The sequence below is a fragment of the Myxine glutinosa genome, chromosome 1 (genome assembly GCF_964187855.1).
Source record: "Myxine glutinosa chromosome 1, kmMyxGlut1.1, whole genome shotgun sequence".
In the NCBI taxonomy this organism is placed as follows: Eukaryota; Metazoa; Chordata; class Myxini; order Myxiniformes; family Myxinidae; genus Myxine; species Myxine glutinosa.
This window is the reverse complement of record NC_136261.1, coordinates 289571960-289593796: the sequence shown is the minus strand read 5'-3', so window position 1 is coordinate 289593796 and position 21837 is coordinate 289571960. Positions and strand designations below refer to the sequence as shown.

General features: G+C 45.5%; 1 protein-coding gene across 2 annotated transcripts in view; it reads left to right on the top strand.

The window, feature by feature from the left end:
- CCDC77 (coiled-coil domain containing 77) overlaps window positions 1-21837 on the top strand; it is a 104123-nt gene that overhangs the window by 40882 nt on the left and 41404 nt on the right. For both annotated transcript variants that reach the window (XM_068134293.2, XM_068134302.2), the window contains one exon: window positions 1528-1676. In XM_068134293.2, coding sequence (XP_067990394.1) covers window positions 1528-1676 — 149 coding nt within the window. The remainder of the gene's footprint in view (window positions 1-1527; window positions 1677-21837) is intronic.

Sequence of the window (21837 nt, the reverse complement as noted above, 5' to 3'; positions counted from 1 at the left end):
CTTGGGTGATCTCAAGGTACTCTCGCAGTTGGTTCTCTTACAGTTGGTTCTCTCTGGATGATCTTTTTACACAACTCAGCAACTACTCCACTCTACAACGTCCTTGCGCGTGCGCTTTTATAGCGCCTCCGGCGATCAAGCCGCCGGCCTTCAGGACACGCCCATCGGTGTGCTCACCTCGGCCCTGGTTGGTCGCGCGACCCTCTGGCTCCGCCCTTGATGACGACGGGCGGGCACGCCTTTCTTCCCCGACCCGAGCACATGTTCAATGGTGGTTTTGGAGGGGATGTAACTGGCAATCGAGGCTTGGCAATGATGAAAGGCAATGAAAGTTTTGGGAGTGGGAATGGAGAATGAAAGGAATCTACTCTATTTCACTTGGTGCAATGGAGTGTCATCTTAATGGAAGACAAGGCCTTACCCTAATAATAAAGATCTAACTATCAACCAGGGGGAAATCTATGATTGGCTAACGTGTATGCTTTATGGAATTAACTACGGGAACGCCCTTTGACCTTTATACAACACTGGAGGCAGGAGGGTCCAGACTTGAGCAATAATTCACAACAATTTACTACAATACAACACAATAAAAAAAATACAATCCTCATATCCGCAACAATATATATATATATATATATATATATATATATATATATATATATATATATATATATATATATATTGTATATATATTTTTTGATACCTATATACTGGTATGAGCCCTCCCATTTATATCGATACTGATGGAGCCTGATTAAAACAGCATGTTCCAAAAGTGGTTCGGTCAAAAGGGGTTTTTTGAGGATCAAGTGATCTCAAATGGTCTTTTTGGTCTTCGAGGTCCAAAGCTTCTAAAAGGTCTAAAGGGGGTCTAAAAGTTATGTTCCAGTTGTCGTTGGTGTTTCTCCCTTCTCGACCCTGCTGTTGGTGTTGGGCTGGATACTTGGTGCAGATTGGGGAAGAGAGAATGGGAAAGAGCGGATAGGGTGAAGGGGTAAGGTAGGAGGAAAAGAGGTAGACCTAGGTTGAGATGGGAGGATTGTGTGAAGAGGGATATAAGAAAGGTGGGGGTGGTTGAAGAGTGGAGAGTTGGCTGAGGACAGAGGGGAGTGGAGCTGTATCGTAGTCAAGGCAGGGCATGAGCTTGGTAACACTGGACCTCACCCCTTATAAAGGGAAGAGGAGGAGAAGAAGATGAAGAAGAGAAGAAGACTGATGGAAATTGACTTTTTGACCTTGACCTTTGATCTATTGAAAATAGGTTTTCAGGTTTTGAATCGCTCGATCAGTTGGTTAAGCTTCATGAAGATCGGTTTAGAATTGCGACCTGTAGGTGACCGACAATCATACCCAGGAAACGAATATACTTGTGAATCTTCGATTTTGCGACTCTTAAGTCAATCTGTGTCACAGTACTGCAGAATAGGCACACGCGGTTCGATTCGCCAACATGAAGCCCATGTGGTGTTGAAAATTATATCTGATTTGTTGTGATGTTTTTGACTTTGTGGATGTCTCTTGCAGGTACAAGCTTTACATACCCAGCTTGAGGAGCAGATGCGGAATGCCCGTGATCTGATTCAGGAGCTCTCGAGTGACCGTGAGATCCATGTGGCAGAGCAACACGTTGAACGGGTCCGAGAACGGGCGCACATTGAATCGCTCAGCCAGCGGTGAGCATAGGCATGGCATGTGTGTGTGCATGCACAGTGAATGGTGGCTCTGTCTTTTGCTGCTGTCCATTCTTGGTACAAAAACCAAGTAAATGCTTTGCTTGGAATTGCATAAGTGACAAGAACAAGCCGATTACATTTTGTTTCATGTCGGATCCAGGTCTGACCTTTTAGTGTGATACAAACCGTAAAATGTTCAGCCTGGTGGAGGTATGCTGTATACCAAGTGTCGTTCTAGTTACTCTTGCTAACTCATTTCTTTGTAGCCCGTTCTTCTGTCAGTTGATGTTTGTGTATAATGATCATTGTCTTCCCATTACCAGTTGCCTTCTTGTGTCAATTGAGAATCCTCTTGTCCTCTGTTTTGCTCTTCTCAACAAGTGTACAAAAACTTTAGATTGCTCAAATAGTATGAGACTTTGGAGGCCTTGTCGGTTGGTTTATCCCATTGAGGGAACAGAGCATGAGTGCTGCCAAAGCAGTCTCTTGGCCAGCGATTATTCTGGTTGCGTTGCCAGCAGTCGGGCATGAATTTGTCATTTGGCCCAAGGTGGTGGCAATGACGTGGTTCTCTTCATGAAAACACCTTGAGAGTTTCTGCGTCCACCAGCTAATGCTAGCAGCTGGGTTCCCAGTTGAACGTCCAGCTGAACAGCAGCACTCTTTGTGACGCAATGCCATGCCTGCGAAGTAACAATCCAACAGTTATAGTCGAGCTGAGAATCAAACTCATACGAGATAGCTCAGCGGTGGGGTGTGCAACCTCTGTACCATCCTGTTTGATTTTGTAAGCATATTAGATTAATTTTGCCTGCAAAGGGTTGTCAGATGGATCTTGACAGTTATTGGACTGAACTTTTGCCAGCATATTACCTACGTACAGTCATGGCCAAAAATATTTGCACCCTTGCACTTTTTTTCAAATAACTCTCTGTACTCTTTCTTGAAACTCTGTTTCAACAACACCAAGTTTCAAATAACTTTCTCTAAATATATTGTTACGGATCTCGGACGTCGGCTCTCCCCTTATCAGGGGGGGTTAATCCCCTTGTCCTTTTATCTGGCCGACACGAGTCCTGGAAGTTATACGCTCCTTCCGGTCGGTATTAGGTAGGGTTATTGGTCAACTTAGTCCTAATACCTAATTACTAACACCGACCGTGAAGCAGAAAAATAACTCCCGCCGAACCACGGCGTTGGTGGACACGCCGAGCGAAGCGAGCCGGGATCCGGGCCGTTATCAAGGACTAAACCCGATTATGGCGGTTCCGATCGTACCACGTTTACCCAATGGAGAAAAGACTGATGCGATCGGATGGAGAGGAAACCCAGAAAATAGGAAGAACAAGCAATTTATTACCAATGTACAAGGAGGAGAAGAGGAAACGAAAGAAATGTACAGGATAGGAAGAAGAAGAACATAGGGCAGCCTTAAACAGTCTTTTTCTTAATACCCCCGGACAAACGGGCCCGTCTCACATACACACTCACACGGGGATTGTAGATGGTTGATGGTCACCAGCGCGTCCAGGCTCCAGCCCGGCTCCGGTCCAGGGACGAAACCCGGCAGGCAGCTCGGCGTATAGTGGAACGCGAACGGACAATTGTATAACGGGGGGATGGCTGGTGTCCTAGCGGCATATGTAATAAGTGCATGCTTGTGCCAAACGCCCCCTCTCTCCAATGTTCTGCTTTAGTACAAGGTTCCAACAAGAGTCCTTTCACAAGCGCGCTTCCAACAAGCTCTGGACAGTCCTCTTCACGCAGTCGCAGTCCTCTTTCACGAGCGCTGCCGTATAAGTCCTCCAAGTCCTCTCACAACCAATCAAGCGCATTAGTCCCATTTAATGAGCACCGCTGCATAAGTCCTCTGAAAGGGCTTTGCGTTCGCGCTTTTATAATTCAAGCAGTGATCGCTCAGCAAGCCCAAAAGCCACGCCTATCAGGCGATCCTACCTCAGCCCTGGTTGGCTGGTCATCGCTTACCGGCCATGCCCTGATAGTGGGTTAACGTGGCCACACCTTTCTGGCGCTCCGCCCCCTTTCTCGGGCCTCACCTCATGGCTTATGGCGGTGTTGAGCAAGCTCACGGGCAGCTAAGGCTGCGGCTGCTGGCCGAGGCGCGTAACAGTTTGGGAGGGCCATGGGGAAGACTGGAGGGCACGTAATGGCGTCGCTTGGAGAGGGAGGCTGGCAAAATGAATGGAATGGGGACCTACTCCTTATTTGATTGACACAACGCAGATTCAACTATTGGAAACACGGCCTTATCTAAACACATACTAATGAAATAACTGAAGTTCTATAATGACCTACGTGTTGCTTGTGGCCTATCTATGGGGTGCAACCTTTAACCTTTTAATGATGTCATATTTACAAGTGTGGGTTCTCAAAACCGCAACAATATGTTGAAATTGACAAAAGTATTTGGTCTCCACAGTTCTTTATTTCACTGTTAATATTACAGAACCTTTGTTTTTGATTCAGAACTTGATATACCCTTTTACATCAGAAAATAAAAAGAAATTGCATTGACAAAATTATTGACACCCTCGACTTAATATTTGGTAGCACGGACTTTCGACAAAATAACTGCAGTCAAGTGCTTCCTATAGCCATGAATGAGCTTCCTACACCTCTCTACTGGCAGTTTGACCCACTCTTCTTGTGCAAACTGTTCCATTTCTCCCAGATTTGAAGGGTGCCTTCTCCAAACTGCTGTTTTCAGATCTCCCCACACATGTTCAATGAGATTTAGATCTGGACTCATTGCTGGCCACTTCAGGACAGTCCAACGTTTTGTCTTGAACCATTCCTGGGTGCTTTTTGAAGTGTGTTTGGTGTCATTGTCCTGCTGCAAGACCCATGACCTTCAACGGAGACCCAGCTTTCTGACACGTGGTTGAACATTGCGCTCCAAAATACCTTGGTCATCTCCTAATTTTATGATGCCATGCTCACATTCAAGGCAGCCAATATCAGAGGCAGCAAAGCAACCCCAAAACATCACTGGACCCTCCTCCATATTTCACTGTGGGGAAGGTGTTCTTTTCTTTGAAGGCTTCATTTTGTTTTCTGTAAACATAGGGATGATGTGCTTTACAAAAAGCTCTAATTTGGTTTCATCTGTCATCTGGGAACAGGACATTCCCCCAGAAGGATTTTGGCTTGTTCAGGTGTGTTGTGGCAAACTCCAGTCGGGCTTTCCTAACTCTCTCTCTCTAGTCTAGGCAAGAAATTCAAAAATGTGCTCATTTAAGCTGCATGAGGCATTTTTGAGGAAAAGCAAACAAATAGGTTTTTCTTAAAGGGATTTTCGTGCTGAATATGAATATCTTGTTTGTGTTTCCCAAAATTGCCTAATTAGGTCATTATTTAAGGTCAAAGGTCAATAAGTGCAAAATTCAAGTTTTCACAGAAATTATTTTATTTTTAATATCCAATACAGTGGCGAAAAAGTTTATCGAGTATCTGTCATATTAAGCCATATATCGTATGTCAAAGATTTGACATACATACATACATACATACATATATATACATACATATATATATATATATATATATATATATATATATATATATATATATATATATATATTGTTACGGACGCGGCTAGGATGTTGATCATAAGCTTATATAGCCTTACTCAGCGAACCTTCCAGCACTTGCTAGATGCGCCCTTACCACGCCCTCTCAAGCCATGCCCTCTCAGCCCTGGTTGGCTGCTGCCCTTACCGTCACCGCCTCTGACGTGCTGCTTGACGCGGCCACACCCCGACCTCGCGCTCCTCCCCCTTTTCAGGCCTACCTCGTGGTTACCCGACTAGTTTGAGCGAGCAACGGGCAGCTAACGCTGCTGGCGGCCAAAGCGTAACAAACGAGGTGGATTAGCCGAATGGGGCGTGGGATCGAGTTTGCCCATAGATGGAATTGAAGGGCGGCTGCAAAATGAAAGGACCTAAGCTTATTATTTATTTACACAACGCAGATGTTACTAGTGAAATGGCCTACTCTTACACATACTATGACATAACTAATTCTAATGGGCTACATGTTGTATTGTGACTAACTATGGGGGGCAAACCTACACAAAGAATTAAGTGAAGCACCCCTACACAACGAATTAAGGTAAGCACCCCCTAATATATATTATTTGTGTATATGTATACATTGGCATATATTCTAAGGTATGTGAGATCAAATAATGATTGGTATGACATTAGCACTTATCCATTGATGAAATGCAGATGAGTGCACTCATCTGTGACGCCCATTGCTCGTGCAGCACGTGTTATCATCCACGTGGTCGTGATTTTCTGTAAATGCACTATCATCACGGGTTATTGCAAGTCACGCCTGAGCTCGTGTGGGGGTTACATGGTCATTTTCTCGTAATGGTGGCTCGTAGACGGTTGTCGGACGGAGAACGATGGCGGATAATAGGCATGATCGAGTCCGGAATGTCCAGAAAAGCTGTAGCTCGAACGTTTGGTTACCACCATTCGGTGATCAGTCGGTTGGTGCAGAAACACCAGGAAACGGATGCGGTGAAGGACCGCCCAAGGTCTGGAAGACCTCGCGTGACAACAGTCCGCCAAGATAGAGCGCTTTTGAGACTGGTGCGACGATATCCCTTCGCCTCGAGCCATTTCCTGAAGGACAACTGGCTGCCCAACAGAAGGCTATGTCACCGTACCGTGAGGAACCGCCTGAAATCGGCCGGTTTAAGGTCAAGACGAGTGATCAAGCGTCCAAGGCTACTCGAACGACATCAGAGGGAGCGTTTGGCATGGTGCCTAGTGCGACGTGGATGGAACATCCGGTCTTGGAGGCGAGTTCATTGGTCGGATGAAAGCCGGTTCTTGCTGTACGTGACAGATGGGCGTGTTCGGGTGTGGCGCCACAAAAACACCGCGTATGCACCTAAAAACATTCAACCAACGGTACCCTTTGGTGGTGGCTCGATTATGGTCTGGGGATGCTTCTCCCATGACTGTAAGTTGGACCTGATAACTGTGCGAGGTAACCTCAACGGAGAGCGATATGCCGAGGAAATCCTGAATACCACCGTAATCCCGCACTTCGATGACCACACCCTCGCCAGCAGACCCATCTTCATGGATGACAATGCCAGGCCTCACCGTGCGAGACGCGTCCGAGCCTTGCTGGAGCAAGGTGCTGTGACAACCATCCCCTGGCCTGCGTACAGTCCTGACCTGAACCCCCTCGAGCACGTTTGGGACATGTTGGGACGACAAATTGCGAAGTTGGTCCCTCCAATAGCCAATCTGGATGAATTGGAACGTGCATTACATCGGGAATGGAACAACCTGCCACAGCAACGCATACGACGGCTTACAGGGTCTATGAGACGTAGGGTTGAGTCAGTGATCCGATCACGTGGGTCCTACACACGTTATTGACGCAAAGATCGCTAGAGGTCTTCTCAGAACAATGACTGTACGTTAGAAAACATAAACGTCATCCACACTGTCCGTGATGGACCTATAGCTCCATACTTAAATTGAGGTGAAAATATGCCTAAAATTCCCAAAAAATTTCACCTTAAATTATTCAGAATAAAATATTGAAAACGGCATGATTGTTATGTTTTTATGTGACCATAATATCACTTCTCCAGAAAATATAGCAATATCATGGGTATATTACACTGTTTTGACGACAACAAACTTGTAATGTGCGAGGTTGTAAAAAAACGGGGGGGGTGCTTAACTTAATTCTTTGTGTATATATATATATATAGAAGCTCACTGAGGATATATATATATATATATATATATATATGTGTGCAGCGTCTGTCCTGTGTTGTGTTGTGTTGTCACTGAACTACTTTCTCAAACTTTTGTGAAATCGTACCAAACTTCTGGTATGCACATATCTCTCCCGTCGGTATGTCCTAAGGGTAGTTCTTTTTTTTGAAAAAAAATTTATTTTTTATTTTTTGGGAAATTTTTTTTTTCAACTTTCATTGTTTATAAAATGTGATATCACGTATATTACAAATACATTTGTGCAAAATAATTGTTTGAATGGTGATTGGTTTAAACCATGACAAAATGGCAACTCGGGTACAGTCATTTATCTGTATATCTACACATCTGGGCAGTGTCTGTGTTGTCACTTAACGACTCCCTCAAACTTTTGTTTCCGTGATTGTGAAGTGTTTTTAATAACGTTGTGGTGGTTTTGAATCACGTGGTTGTGAGGTATTTTGAATTATGTGGTGGTGAGCTGTTTTTAAATGACGTGGTGGTGAGGTGTTTTTAAATCACGTGGTGGTGAGGTTTTTATTATGTGTTTTATGGCTGTGAGGTGTTTTTTATTTCATGGTGGTGAGGTGTTTTTATTACGTGTTTTATGGCTGTGAGGTGTTTTTAATTTTGTGGCTGTGAGGTGATTTTATTATGTGTTTTATGGCTGTGTGGTTTTTAATTTTGTGGTGGTGAGGTGTTTTTATTACATGTTTTATGGCTGTGAGGTGTTTTTATTACATGTTTTATGGCTGTGAGGTGTTTTTATTACGTGTTTTATGGCTGTGAGGTGTTTTTATTACGTGTTTTATGGCTGTGAAGTGTTTTTATTTCGTGTTTTATGGCTGTGAGGTGTTTTTATTACGTGTTTTATGGCTGTGAGGTGTTTTTATGATGTGTTTGATGGCTGTGAGGTGTTTTTATTACGTGTTTTATGGCTGTGAGGTGTTTTTATTACGTGTTTTATGGCTGTGAGGTGTTTTTATTACGTGTTTTATGGCTGTGAGGTGTTTTTATTACGTGTTTTATGGCTGTGAGGTGTTTTTATTACGTGTTTTATGGCTGTGAGGTGTTTTTATTACGTGTTTTATGGCTGTGAGGTGTTTTCATTACATGTTCAACGGCTGTGAGGTGTGTTTAATTTCGTGTTGGTGATGTGTTTTTATTATGTGTTTGATGGCTGTGAGGTGTTTTTATTACGTGTTCTATGGCTCTGAGGTGTTTTTGTTACGTGTTCTATGGCTCTGAGGTGTTTTTGTTACGTGTTTTATGGCTGTGAGGTGTTTTTATTATGTGTTTTATGGCTGTGGAGTGTTTTAAATTACTTGGTGGTGAGGTGTTTTGAATTACGTGGTAGTGAGGTGTAATCGTCCCAAACTTCCAGTCTGCACCTGCCCCTCCCCCTATGTATGTGCTGAGGGGTTCTTTCTTGAAAAAAGAATCTAAATCTTCAACCTAAATTGCCTATCAAAATGTAATATCACAAACAACAAATACATTTGGGCAAAATAATTGTTTGTTTTATGATTGGTGTAAATCACACAGCAACTCAGGTGCAGTCATTATCCTCAGCTAAAATAAGCCCGTTCTTCAGTAACGACGCTTGATGAGGCGAGCACAGCGAGCCGAGCCAAGCTAGTATGTATGTATGTATATATATATATATATATATATATATATATATATATATATATATATATATATATATATATATATATATATATATATATATATATATATATATATATAATTATATATATATATAATTATATATATATATAATTATATATATATATATATATATATATACATATATATATATATATATATATATATATATATATATATATACATATATATACATATATATATATATATATATATATATATATATATATATATATATATATACATACATATATATACATACATACATATTTATATATATATATATATATATATATATATATATATATATATATATATATATATATATATATTGTTACGGACGCGGCTAGGATGTTGATTGGCCGAGCGGATGGCCGCCGCACCCGAACAGTTACCCCGACTAACCCGAATCCTGCAACGTTGGCCAAAATCACGCCACATCTTTTCAATGGGGAAAAGACAAAAGCGAAGGATGTGAAGAAGAAGAACACCAAAGCAAAAGAGTGGAAATACGAATATCATTTATTACTATTTACACAATCAAAGAAACCAAGGAGGAGGAAAGATAAGAAAATAAAATAGAAAGAGGGACGGACCAGAAGGACACAGTGCAAATTCCTAGCTTACCTATAGCAGTCTTAATTAACCCAGGGACAGAACAAACAAAACAAACTCACGTACACAAGAAGGATGGAATCGTTGGAGGGATGAGGAGGTTCAGGTTCGTGCAAACGGCAGGGCTGGAGGTGACAGCTCCGACTCCTCGCACTCTGGTTCACAGAATGGGTGACAGGGAGATCCGAAGACCGTGGCACGTCGATGTTCGCGTGCACGCACTGGTTGTTCTCAGAGTGCTGGTTGGTATCGCGAGCAGGGCGTGCCGATTCTCATTCCCCGCAGGACGTTCGTGCCCAACAGAATGAACAATCCTCCCCACTGGTGTTCCTTGCTCATGTGCCTCCCTTCACAGAACTTCTCAATCTATGCTCCCTCACTCATCTGCTGCCTCAATCGTTTGCTCATGCCGCTGTGGGGACGTCGCGTGCTTTTCCAGGACTCGTCTGAGATGGGGGCGTCTTCTACGGGTTATATATGCCACGCCCTTGAACCTTCGCGAACCTCCTCGATGTTTTTCTCCACACCCTCTCCAAGTCCAACCCCTTGTTCTTGGTTGGTTGAGTGGGGCTGACTCACTCCTCCCCTCTATGACGAGGTGGGGACACGCCTTTCTTCTCCGACCCGAGCACATGTTCAATGGCGGCAATTGCAGCAAACCGCCCAATTCAGTCGGAAAAGGATGCAAAAAGGGGAATGCAGTTGGTAATGGAGGCTTTGAGGGAATTGAAAGGGGGTCTATCTTATGTAATTCAGTGCAATGGAGTATTAAGTTAATGGAAGACAAGGCCTTACCCTAATACACATAATAAGGAAATAACTGTCAACAAAGATATATGGTGTCCTTCGTGTATGCTTTATGGAATTGACGACGGGAACGCCCTTTGACCTTTATACAACAACAAATGCAGGAAGGAGGGTGACATTTTACCACAATTCATTACACAACAATTTAAAAAAACAACATTCTCATATCCACAACACTGCACCCTCCTCCCCTTAGGCACGTCCCGGGCCTATAACTTTTACCTTAGTGTGGCACGTAGGTGTAGTTCCCTCTACTTTTAACCTGACCCTGAGTGTGACAGTTTTAAAACACCAATAAATATGTCCCGCTGCTCCATTGCACCCTACCTAACAGACTCACGCCCACAGCTAACCGAATTGCGGAATTGTCTTCAAACTATGCATTGACGGTGGGGAGCATTATTTACAATGACGTTACTTTATTTACAAAACGCAACCCAGGACCTGTGATTGTTCTTTCTGGGGGGGGGGGAGACAGTCTGCCCTGCATCGACGCACCAGAAAGCACCAAAGCACCCTCAAGCACCAATCGGTGCACAGTCACCACAGTTCTCAATAAAAATAACCAAACAACCCCTAACCCTGCTGGTGGTCTCTTGCTCTTCGGCTCCCTCTGCTGGCTATTTGCTTTCTTCCAGTTGTTGTCAACTTGTGTTTTGCTGCCTATTTGGTGGAAATAAAAGTGCACAAAATGTGTCCATTTTTATTTGTGGCCCACAGGGGCCAACTATGAGTGGTTCACCTGTGGGCTTGGTGCCACCTCACCGGGTCCGCAAGCAAGATCTTGGGCCATCGTGGCCGGTTCCAGCAGAGGGGCCTTGCCCCAACCCATGGGGTCCATAAGTGGTGCTCGGCCACAGACATGTGGTCCATTAGGTGGTGCATCGATGCAGACAGCTGGTTCTGGGAGTTCTGGGCGCACAATGGCGGACTCACGCACGCTCCCCTCGGCGCCCAGTGGCGCACAGGTCCTCATGTGGGAGACAAAGGGGGGAAAAGACAGATGAGCGAGGGGTAAGGTCACAAGGGTACACATCAATACAGGCAATGCAAGGTGAAGTGCGTACGGAGAGCGAAGTGAGAAAGCTCGTCCCTACCGTATGTCACCCCCCCCCCCCCCCCCCCCCCCCCGTCACCTACTCTACCCTTGCCCTTACCCCATATTTACAAAATCTACACCTTTCCAAATTCGTCGCTAATGTCACGTCTTCCCCATATTTCCTCTACCAAATTCGTCTCCACAATCCCTCTAACCAAAATTTGCCATCACCCAATTCATCATCAATCCTCATAAGGAGGGAGAGATGGAACATAAACACAATGTCACATCCATGTCATGATGCGTCTCACATTCCAAACATTTGCATCATAAAAATAATAAAAACAACCTGGCATGGTGTGGAGGTACGTTATCCCTGGTGCGGTGGATACAGATGGTGCGAGGAGATTCTTAATCCTAACTATCCTCTAAATGACATTAACACACTTTACACTACCCGGCGTCTTTCCCTGCCAATCCATTGGCCAACTTACACTATGGGTTCTAAAAACCAATTCCCATTGACCAAACTGTGGTGCTTCTCAATTTGGGGTCTCACTCCCCCGATTCATCTCCCTGTGCCCTTGCACAATTTCAGGACTGGGGCGTGTAGCTCTCCCAGCAGGTCTACCCACCTGCACACCTCCACCACTGCAGTTGCCACCCGAACTTACCTCGCTCCTCACCCCAACCTAACTAACTGGGGAAGGCCCCTCCTGGCTCTGTCACCCCTTGGTGCCCTCTGGCACTGGGCTACCCGGGTGCCCAGCAAACCGCCCAATTCAGTCGGCAAAGGATGCAAAAAGGGGAATGCAGTTGGTAATGGAGGCTTTGAGGGAATTGAAAGGGGGTCTATCTTATGTAATTCAGTGCAATGGAGTATTAAGTTAATGGAAGACAAGGCCTTACCCTAATACACATAATAAGGAAATAACTGTCAACAAAGATATATGGTGTCCTTCGTGTATGCTTTATGGAATTAACTACGGGAACGCCCTTTGACCTTTATACAACAACAAATGCAGGAAGGAGGGTGACATTTTACCACAATTCATTACACAACAATAAATAAATAAAACATTCTCATATCCACAACAATATATATATAATGTTGCGGATATGAGATTGGCCTCCATCCATATCCGCTTGTAAATATTCCCCTATTTCCTCCATACTTCCCAACTATCCCCAATCCCCCATTCCCTAGTCCCATTTTCTGTAAACAACACTCTGTAGACCCGACCTTCCCCTATTTCCCCCATTAAATGTCGCATCCAGGTCCACCGCATCTCACGTAGACAACTATAGGACATCTTGCTAGTTATTCTTAGTCTATGTCAGTTAAGGACTCGTTTCCATTAATTCTGACTCTTCGTTGCACCAGAATGTGATTGTATGGCACAGTTAGGAAGTTTAGGACCTCCCAATACCTCCCCGCAGCTTTTCCTCACGGTTCAGCAACAACAACAACAACAGCAACAACAACGGCGGCGGCGCGGGGAGTGCGCGTCCTCACTCCGGCTTGGTTAGCCGCCATCGAACATGTGCTCGACGGGGTTACCACGTAGGGGCTCGCTGTCAGCTCCTCATCAAGGGCGGAGCCCGGTAACCCCCCTGCACCCAATAGAAGCGGCGGACCGCTCCCATCTGGGGCGGAGCCAACGAGCCGAGGGCGTGTCACTCCCCGCTGAGCATGCGCAGGAAGAGGGAGGTGACGTCAGATGCGCCCTCAGCTTGGAGAGAGAAGACGCCACCTCCGAGCGCTGCGATACCTCCCCGCATCTCTGGACTGGACCGAGCTGTATCCTGTCCCTGAGCCAAGGTGCACCTTGTGCTATCGACTGCCTGTCCTTCCCTGCCATCAATCCCTGTGTAAGTCAGTCTTGTTCCGTTTGTCTGTGGTCTGTCGGGGATAAGATAAGACTGTGTCTAAGTGCCCATCTTTTCTGTGCTTTACCTCTTGCCTTGTAATCTACCCCTTTTCTGCATCACCAATTATATCCTCCTCCGGAGGTCTTGAGAACTGTACCCCTTGTGTCGTTTCATTTATCCCAGCCGTTGTGTCCTTTCCTTCATTGATTTAGCATAGCGCGATTTGGTCAACGTCGGGTGGAATCGGGTAAACTGTGCGAACACGGCGGCCATTCCGCTCGGCCCATCATAACATCTTAATCAGCCGTGTCCGTAACAATTGTTCGTTCTTTCGTTCTTTCGCACGTTCTTTCGTTCTTTCGAACTTTCGTTCGCACGGCGGCGTTGCTTCGCGGCCGTGGGTCGAACCGCCGTTAAAGCTCAACTCCACCCAGCTGCGTGGACTCAGCTGCGGTTGGTTCAGCTGCGGTGGATTCAGCTGCAGTGGATTCCTTACTCATCTGCTGTGGGGGCTTCCTCGGTGATCTGCTCCAACTGGACTCACAGCTCCTCCTTAACTGGACTGGACTCAACTGGGCTCCGGTGGACTGCTCCGATGGACTCCGGGCGACGGGTTTTATAACCACGCCCATGGAACTTTCGCGAACCTCCTCGAACGCTCTCTCTCCACCCTCTCAGGCCAAACCCCTCATCCTTGGGTGGTTGATCGGGGGCTGGCTCACTCCTCCTTCTCATGACGAGGTGGAGACACGCCTTTCTTCTCCGAGCTGACCGCATGCGTAATGGAGTTTGGGGTGAAGAAAACCGCCCAATGCACTGGCACTTTGAAGAGACGATTGGGGGAAACTTGAAAAGGGAACTATCTTATGTCATCTGGTGCAATGCAGAGTCAACTAGTGGGAAACAGAGCCTTAAGCTAATACACATAATAAGGAAATAACTATTTAGAAGGGTATATGATTTTCTACGTGCATGCGATGGATTAACTAAGGGGACGACCTTTGACCTTTACACTTAACGGAGGTATTTACAAGGATCATTACACTATTTACAGAGGGTGATATTTACAACAATTACAGGATTCTCAAATCCGCAACAATATATATATATATATACAGTGAAACCTTGACTTACGAGTTTAATTCGTTCTGTGACCGAGCTCGTAACTCAATTTGCTCGTTTCTCAAATTAAATTTCCCCATTAAAATGCATTGAAATGCTATTGATCCGTTCCAGCCCCCCAAAAAACCACACCAATTTTTTTTGTTACGTGTTTTTAAATAAGAAAAATGTACTTTATAAATAACAAATAATGTATAAACAAGCACGACCTCGTATATACTGTACATAATAAGCGGCGTTACTCGCGCTGCTTGTAAACAAGGAGGAAGCGGACAACGCGGTAATTTGTAAGAGTCTTTATTCAAGAGCTCACTGTAACACTGGCGCGCTCCGGGCTGCGCGCCCGGTGTATATCCTGAGGCCACGCCTACCCCTCGGCGTGAACGCCGCCCACTCGGTGCGCGGAATGATGTCACCACACCAGTGAGCTTCCGTGTCCGCCACAATGTAAAGAAATAAACTGGTTTTATTCAGTGTATTTACCTTGAAGATCAGACGAAGATGCTGGCGGAGGTGGAGGAGATGACTTTTGCCTTTTTCGCCACACTTTCCTCGCTTTCACTTGCAGGGCGTTTCAATAAAAACCTGTCCAACGAGGTTTGTTTCTTCCTCCTTTTCAAAATGTTTCGATCGTACTGCTACGATCGTACTGCCTCGCCAAGTCGACAACACGCACACCTCGCTCATGTTTTTCGACGATTGCGTGTTTTATATCCAAGCACATCATCCTCTTATTCTTCTCAGTACTGCCCTTGGCACTCAATTTCTTAGGACCCATGGTTAAAACGAAGAAATTTTCCAAAATAACCAACATGCGAAAACAAAGCAGCAGCGATATACGGCAGAGATGCTTGCACGGCAAGATAACCACGTGACCGGAACGCTCGTTGGGCCACCTAGTGGCGGGTGGCGTAAGCTCGTAACTCAGATCTCGGCTCGCATCTCAAAGCAAAAAACCGCCCGAGCGACGGCTCGTATCTCGGAAAACTCGTAAGTTGGTGCACTCGTAAGTCAAGGTTTCACTGTATATATATATATATATATATATATATATATATATATATACTGTATATATATATATACTGTATATATATATACTGTATATATATATATATATATATATATTGTTACAGACGTGGCTTAGATGTTATTTACCGAGCGGTTTGGTATGACCACGTCTGCACAAGTTACCCGATTATACCCGAACGTTGACTAATCGCGCTACGCTAGGTCAATGAAGGAAAAGACACACGGCTGGGATTAAATTGACACGACACCATGGATACGGTTCTCAAGACCTCCGGAGGAGATTATATTCGTTCGGAAGGTCAGATTACAGGGACGAGAGGTACAGCATAGAAAGACAAGCACTTAGACACAATCTTATATTAACCCCAACAGACGACAGATAAACGGGACAAAAGGCTGACTCACACGGGGATTGATGGCTAGGAAAGGCAGGATCGATGGCTCCAGGTGCACCTGGGCTCAGGGACAGAATCGACCCGGTCCGGTCCAGAGATGCGGGAGGTCTCACAGCGCTCGAGGTAGTCACTTGCTCTTCTTCAAGCTGGGGGCGCATCTGACCTCACATCCGGTGAGTCGCTTCGTATATCCGGCGGGGAGTGACACGCCCTCGGCTCGTTAGCTCCGCCTCGTGGAATCGGCACGTTGCTTCTCATTGGGTGCGTGCGGGGGGTTTACCAGGCTCCGCCCTTGACGAGGAGCTGACAGCCAGCCCCTTCGTGGTAACCCCGTGGAGCGCATGGTCATGGCGGCTAACCGAGCTGGTGGGAGGACGCACACTCCCCCCCGCGCGCCGTGGTTGTAGTTGTTGTTGTAGCTGTAGTTGTTGTTGTTGTTGTTGTTTGGGGAAGAAGATGGAAGGAGGTATGGGAAAGGTCCTAAACTCACTACTGGTGCCATATAATCACATTCTGGTGCAACGAAGAGTCAGAATTAATGGAAAGGAGTCCTTAACTGACATAGACTAAGAATAACTAGCAAGATGTCCGAAAGTTGTCTACGTGAGATGCGGTGGACCTGGGCACGACATTTAATGGGGGAAAAAGGGGAAGGTCGGCTCTACTGATTGTTGTTTACAGACAATGGGACTAGGGAATGGGGGATTGGGGATAGTTGGGGAGTATTGGGGAAATAGGGGAATATTTACAAGCGGATATGGAGGCCAAATTCCATATTCGCAACAATATATATATATATATATATATATATATATATATATATATATATTTATATATATATATATATATATATATATATATATATATATATATATATATATATATATATACACAAAGAATTAAGTTAAGCACCCCCCCCGTTTTTTTACAACCTCGCACATTACAAGTTTGTTGTCGTCAAAACAGTGTAATATACCCATGTTATTGCTATATTTTCTGGAGAAGTGATATTATGGTCACATAAAAACATAACAATCATGCCGTTTTCAATATTTTATTCTGAATAATTTAAGGTGAAATTTTTTGGGAATTTTAGGCATATTTTCACCTCAATTTAAGTATGGAGCTATAGGTCCATCACGGACAGTGTGGATGACGTTTATGTTTTCTAACGTACAGTCATTGTTCTGAGAAGACCTCTAGCGATCTTTGCGTCAATAACGTGTGTAGGACCCACGTGATCGGATCACTGACTCAACCCTACGTCTCATAGACCCTGTAAGCCGTCGTATGCGTTGCTGTGGCAGGTTGTTCCATTCCCGATGTAATGCACGTTCCAATTCATCCAGATTGGCTATTGGAGGGACCATCTTCGCAATTTGTCGTCCCAACATGTCCCGAACGTGCATTACATCGGGAATGGAACAACCTGCCACAGCAACGCATACGACGGCTTACAGGGTCTATGAGACGTAGGGTTGAGTCAGTGATCCGATCACGTGGGTCCTACACACGTTATTGACGCAAAGATCGCTAGAGGTCTTCTCAGAACAATGACTGTACGTTAGAAAACATAAACGTCATCCACACTGTCCGTGATGGACCTATAGCTCCATACTTAAATTGAGGTGAAAATATGCCTAAAATTCCCAAAAAATTTCACCTTAAATTATTCAGAATAAAATATTGAAAACGGCATGATTGTTATGTTTTTATGTGACCATAATATCACTTCTCCAGAAAATATAGCAATAACATGGGTATATTACACTGTTTTGACGACAACAAACTTGTAATGTGCGAGGTTGTAAAAAAACGGGGGGGGTGCTTAACTTAATTCTTTGTGTATATATATATATATATATATATATACAATTATATTTATATATATATATATATATATATATATAATCAGTTATTATGCGATTCCATAATGTGAGTGGAGAACCGCCAGTAAGGTGTCCCATACAGCCCTTGCTGCACCTTTACCGGGAGCGATAAGCACCGCCTGCCACACTGTACATTACCTCTTCTTTCCACCCACTACATGGAGTCGACCTGGATGCGGTTGGGAATAGTGAAATTACTATATTTAATTTAGTTCTCCATCCTAGTGAGTGAACGCCGTGACGTCACCACCACGTACATCCTCCCTGTCGCCAAGCTCCGGAAGAGCCATCCCGCAGCACTAAGGTACATCATAAAGATGTTTAGTCAGTTACCGTCACAAGTGCATGAAAAACTCAGTTGCGGACCTGGTTTCGCCCTTATTGGGGCATCATCAGGGCAACTCAGCGAGCTTTCTACACACTTGTGACTGAATACCTTTTGGTTTTATACCAGTTATTATGCGACTCCATAATATTGTTGCGGACGCGGTTAAAGATGTTATTTACCAAGCGGTTGGTATTACCGCGACCGAACAGTTCCCCCGATTCTTCCCCAACTCACCCGATTCACCCAGACGTTGGCCAAATCGCGCTATGCCAAATCAATGATAGAAAGGACACGACGACTGGGAAAGAGGAAACGACGCAAGGGGTACAGTTCTCAAGACCTCCGGAGGAGGGTATAATTACAGTGGTGGAGAAAAGGGGTAGATTACAAGGCAGTGAGGTAAAGACACAGAAGAGATGGGCACTTAGACACAATCTTATCTATCCCAGACAGACCACAGACAAACGGAACAAGGCGGACTTACACAGGGATTGATGGCAGGAAGGGACAGGTAGGTCGATAGCACAAGGTGCACCTTGGCTCGGGGACAGGATAAAGCACGGTCCAGAAGATGCGGGGAGGCCTCACAGCGCTCGGAGGGGACGTCTTTCTTGCTTCAAGCTCAGCGCGCATCTGACGTCACCTCCCTCTCACTGCGCATGCTCAGCGGGGAGTGACACGCCCTCGGCTGGTTGGTTCCGCCCCACTGGGACCGGTCCGCCACTTCCATTGGGTGCGGGGGTTACCGGGCTCCGCCCTTGACGAGGAGCTGACAGGGAGCCCCTATTTGGTAACCCCGTCGAGCACATGTTTGATGGCGGCTCGTTGGGAAGGCCTGGTGCCCTCCCAACACCCCCTACCAACCAAGCCGGAGTGAGGACGTGCACTTCCTGCGCTCGTTGTTGTTGTTGTTGTTGTTGTTGTTGTTGTTGTTGTTGAACTGTGAGGAAGAGCTGCGGGGAGGTATTGGGAGGTCCTAAACTTCCTAACGGTGCCATACAATCACATTCTGGTGCAACGAAGGGTCAGAATTAATGGAAACGAGTCCTTAACTGACATAGACTAAGAATAACTAGCAAGATGTCCTATAGTTGTCTTACATGAGATGCGGTGAACCTGGGCACGACATTTAATGGGGGAAATAGGGGGAGGTCGGGTCTACAGAGTGTTGTTTACAGAAAATGGGACTAGGGACTAGGGAATGGGGGATTGGGGATAGTTGGGAAGTATTGAGGAAATAGGGGAATATTTACAAGCGGATATGGATGGATGCAAATCCCATATCCGCAACAATATGAGGATTGCATTTTTTTGATTGTGTGTATTGTAGTGGTAAATTGTTGTGTAACATTGGTTGGATATGGCCCCTCCTGCCTCCAGAGTTGTGTAAAGGTAAAAAGGGCGTCCCGGTAGTTAATTCCATGAAACACCACATTGCAGGACCCGATAAAACCCTTGTTCAGTAGCTTATATCTTATTATGTGTTTTAGAGTAAGGACTTGTCTTCCATTAGAATAATACTCCATTGCACCGAATCAATTAAAAATAGATCCCCTTCAATACTTCCATTTCCCAGCCAAACTCTCCATCTGCAGGTAAAGCAGTTCACAAGCGTGGGGTGCACGCCCTCTCATTTCGCTGCGATAGTGAATATGTGCTCCGTGCTCTGTTTGAACAGGAGGGGCGGGGTCGCCAGGGAGAGGCAAGCCCAGGGCGCGCCACGAAGGGCGGGGCTGTTCAGCCCCATGCCCAAATAAGGAAACAAGCCCGTGGCTCGCCACGAGGGGCGTGCCGTCGGCGCCATGCCCAAATAAGTTGACAAGCCCGTGGGATTACCATACAAGGTCACGAAACAGAACACGGGGGGAGGAGGGCGGTACCGAAACCGAAGGGGGCGTGACAGACCCGCGCTGAAGGTATGACAGAAGGGTGCGACGATCGCGGGGACAAGCTACACGAGAGATACGGCAGATGAGTCCAGGTGCGTAAGAGGGTTGGCAGTCCACCGGGAGAGAGTTCAGAGTTGCACCGGAGTTGCGTGAGAGATACGAAAAGCCTTTGACAAAGAGCCGCTTCAACCAGCCCCGTTTCAACCCGCCGAGTGACCCTGCCGGCGTGCGCTGTAAAGCTAAATACAAGGAGCTGCCAGCTCCTCGCTTCCCGCCCGGAGTGGACCTGCTCGCTGTGCCCTGTGATCCCACCTGCTCATCCCTCCAAACGATTCCTACCCTTCCATCCATTTGCGTACGTGAGTTTGTTCTGTTCGTGCTGTCCATGGGTATTTAATTAAGCTTGTATAAGGAATTCACTGTGTCTCTAAAAAGCTTCTGTATATTATTTTCTTATCTTTCCTTCTCCTTGGTTATTTTGAGCCTGTATATAGTAATAAATAGTAATCGTATTTCCAAACCTTTCTTTGCCTTCGTCTCCCTTTTCTTCACATCCGTCGTCTTAGTCTTTTCCCTATTGAGTAGCTGTGGCACGATACGGCCAACGTCTGGGTGAATCGGGTTTAGTCGGGGAACAACTGTTCGGCCGCGGTGCCTTCGCTCGGCAAACAACATCCTTAACCGCGAACCGTAACAATATATATATATTATCATTATTATTTTTCTCCCTGTGCCACCAGGTACATAAGGCTGCTCTCATACAAACCGTAGAATCTGCTGAGGCAGTCTTTGGCAATGGCTTCCATCCTAGACGGGTTGCCACTCAGACTTATGGCGGGTCATTTCTATCATGCTGCTGGTAAACATGTGATCCAATACTACCTGTTCATGGTCGGGTTGTCGGCGACGAAGCTGGCTCCCCCACCTGGGCTCGTCCAGGTGAGGAGTGTGTGTGACACACCCAGCAAGACTAAAAACAAAACTTGTCAAAGGCGTAGGAGCTCACCATGAGCCAACAACATGTCACTGCAACACAACTTTCCCCCAGTCATCGCTCGTCATTGGGCACAGGGCAAGTTGGGTGAAGTATCTGCGGCAGAAGACGGTGTGTATTCTGCATCACTTTAAACAAGTCATCATTGTCATAATCGGCTCAGTCTTCGTCGACCTCTCGATGGACAGACAGCCATTGATGAAAACTCAGATACAGGATATGCAACTGAGTGTACAATAAACGTTCAGGGTGCCGGTTCAGGGTGCCTACTCTTCGCAAAGGGCACTGTAGGATATTTAACGGCAACTATTGTCGACAGATGAGACACCCAATCTATATAATGTCCAGCTGAGGGGACGGTGCACACTGATTAATGGCCCTGCCTGTGCAACCCCAGGATGACAGTTTATAGCTGAATCGAGATTGAAAACCAGGCTAGACATCTCAGGTGAGTGTGTGTACCTCAAGGCTATCTTGCCAGCCCTCTTGGTCGCATTGGGCATGTCTTTATTCGAAATACATTTTTGGTGATTACAACAATAAGCAAAGCTTGTGAGTCATTTGAACATGCTCGTCGGAAAAACAGACTTGACTTGGTGTACACTGTACATATACATCAATAGATCCTGTATTTCCTTTATGACCAGCAATATGGGTGAGAAAGGTCCCATGGTTGGCCCTCCCAAGCTGTGCTTGTCTCCTTTCTCCATCTGAAATAAATAAATCCTTGGCCACCTTGT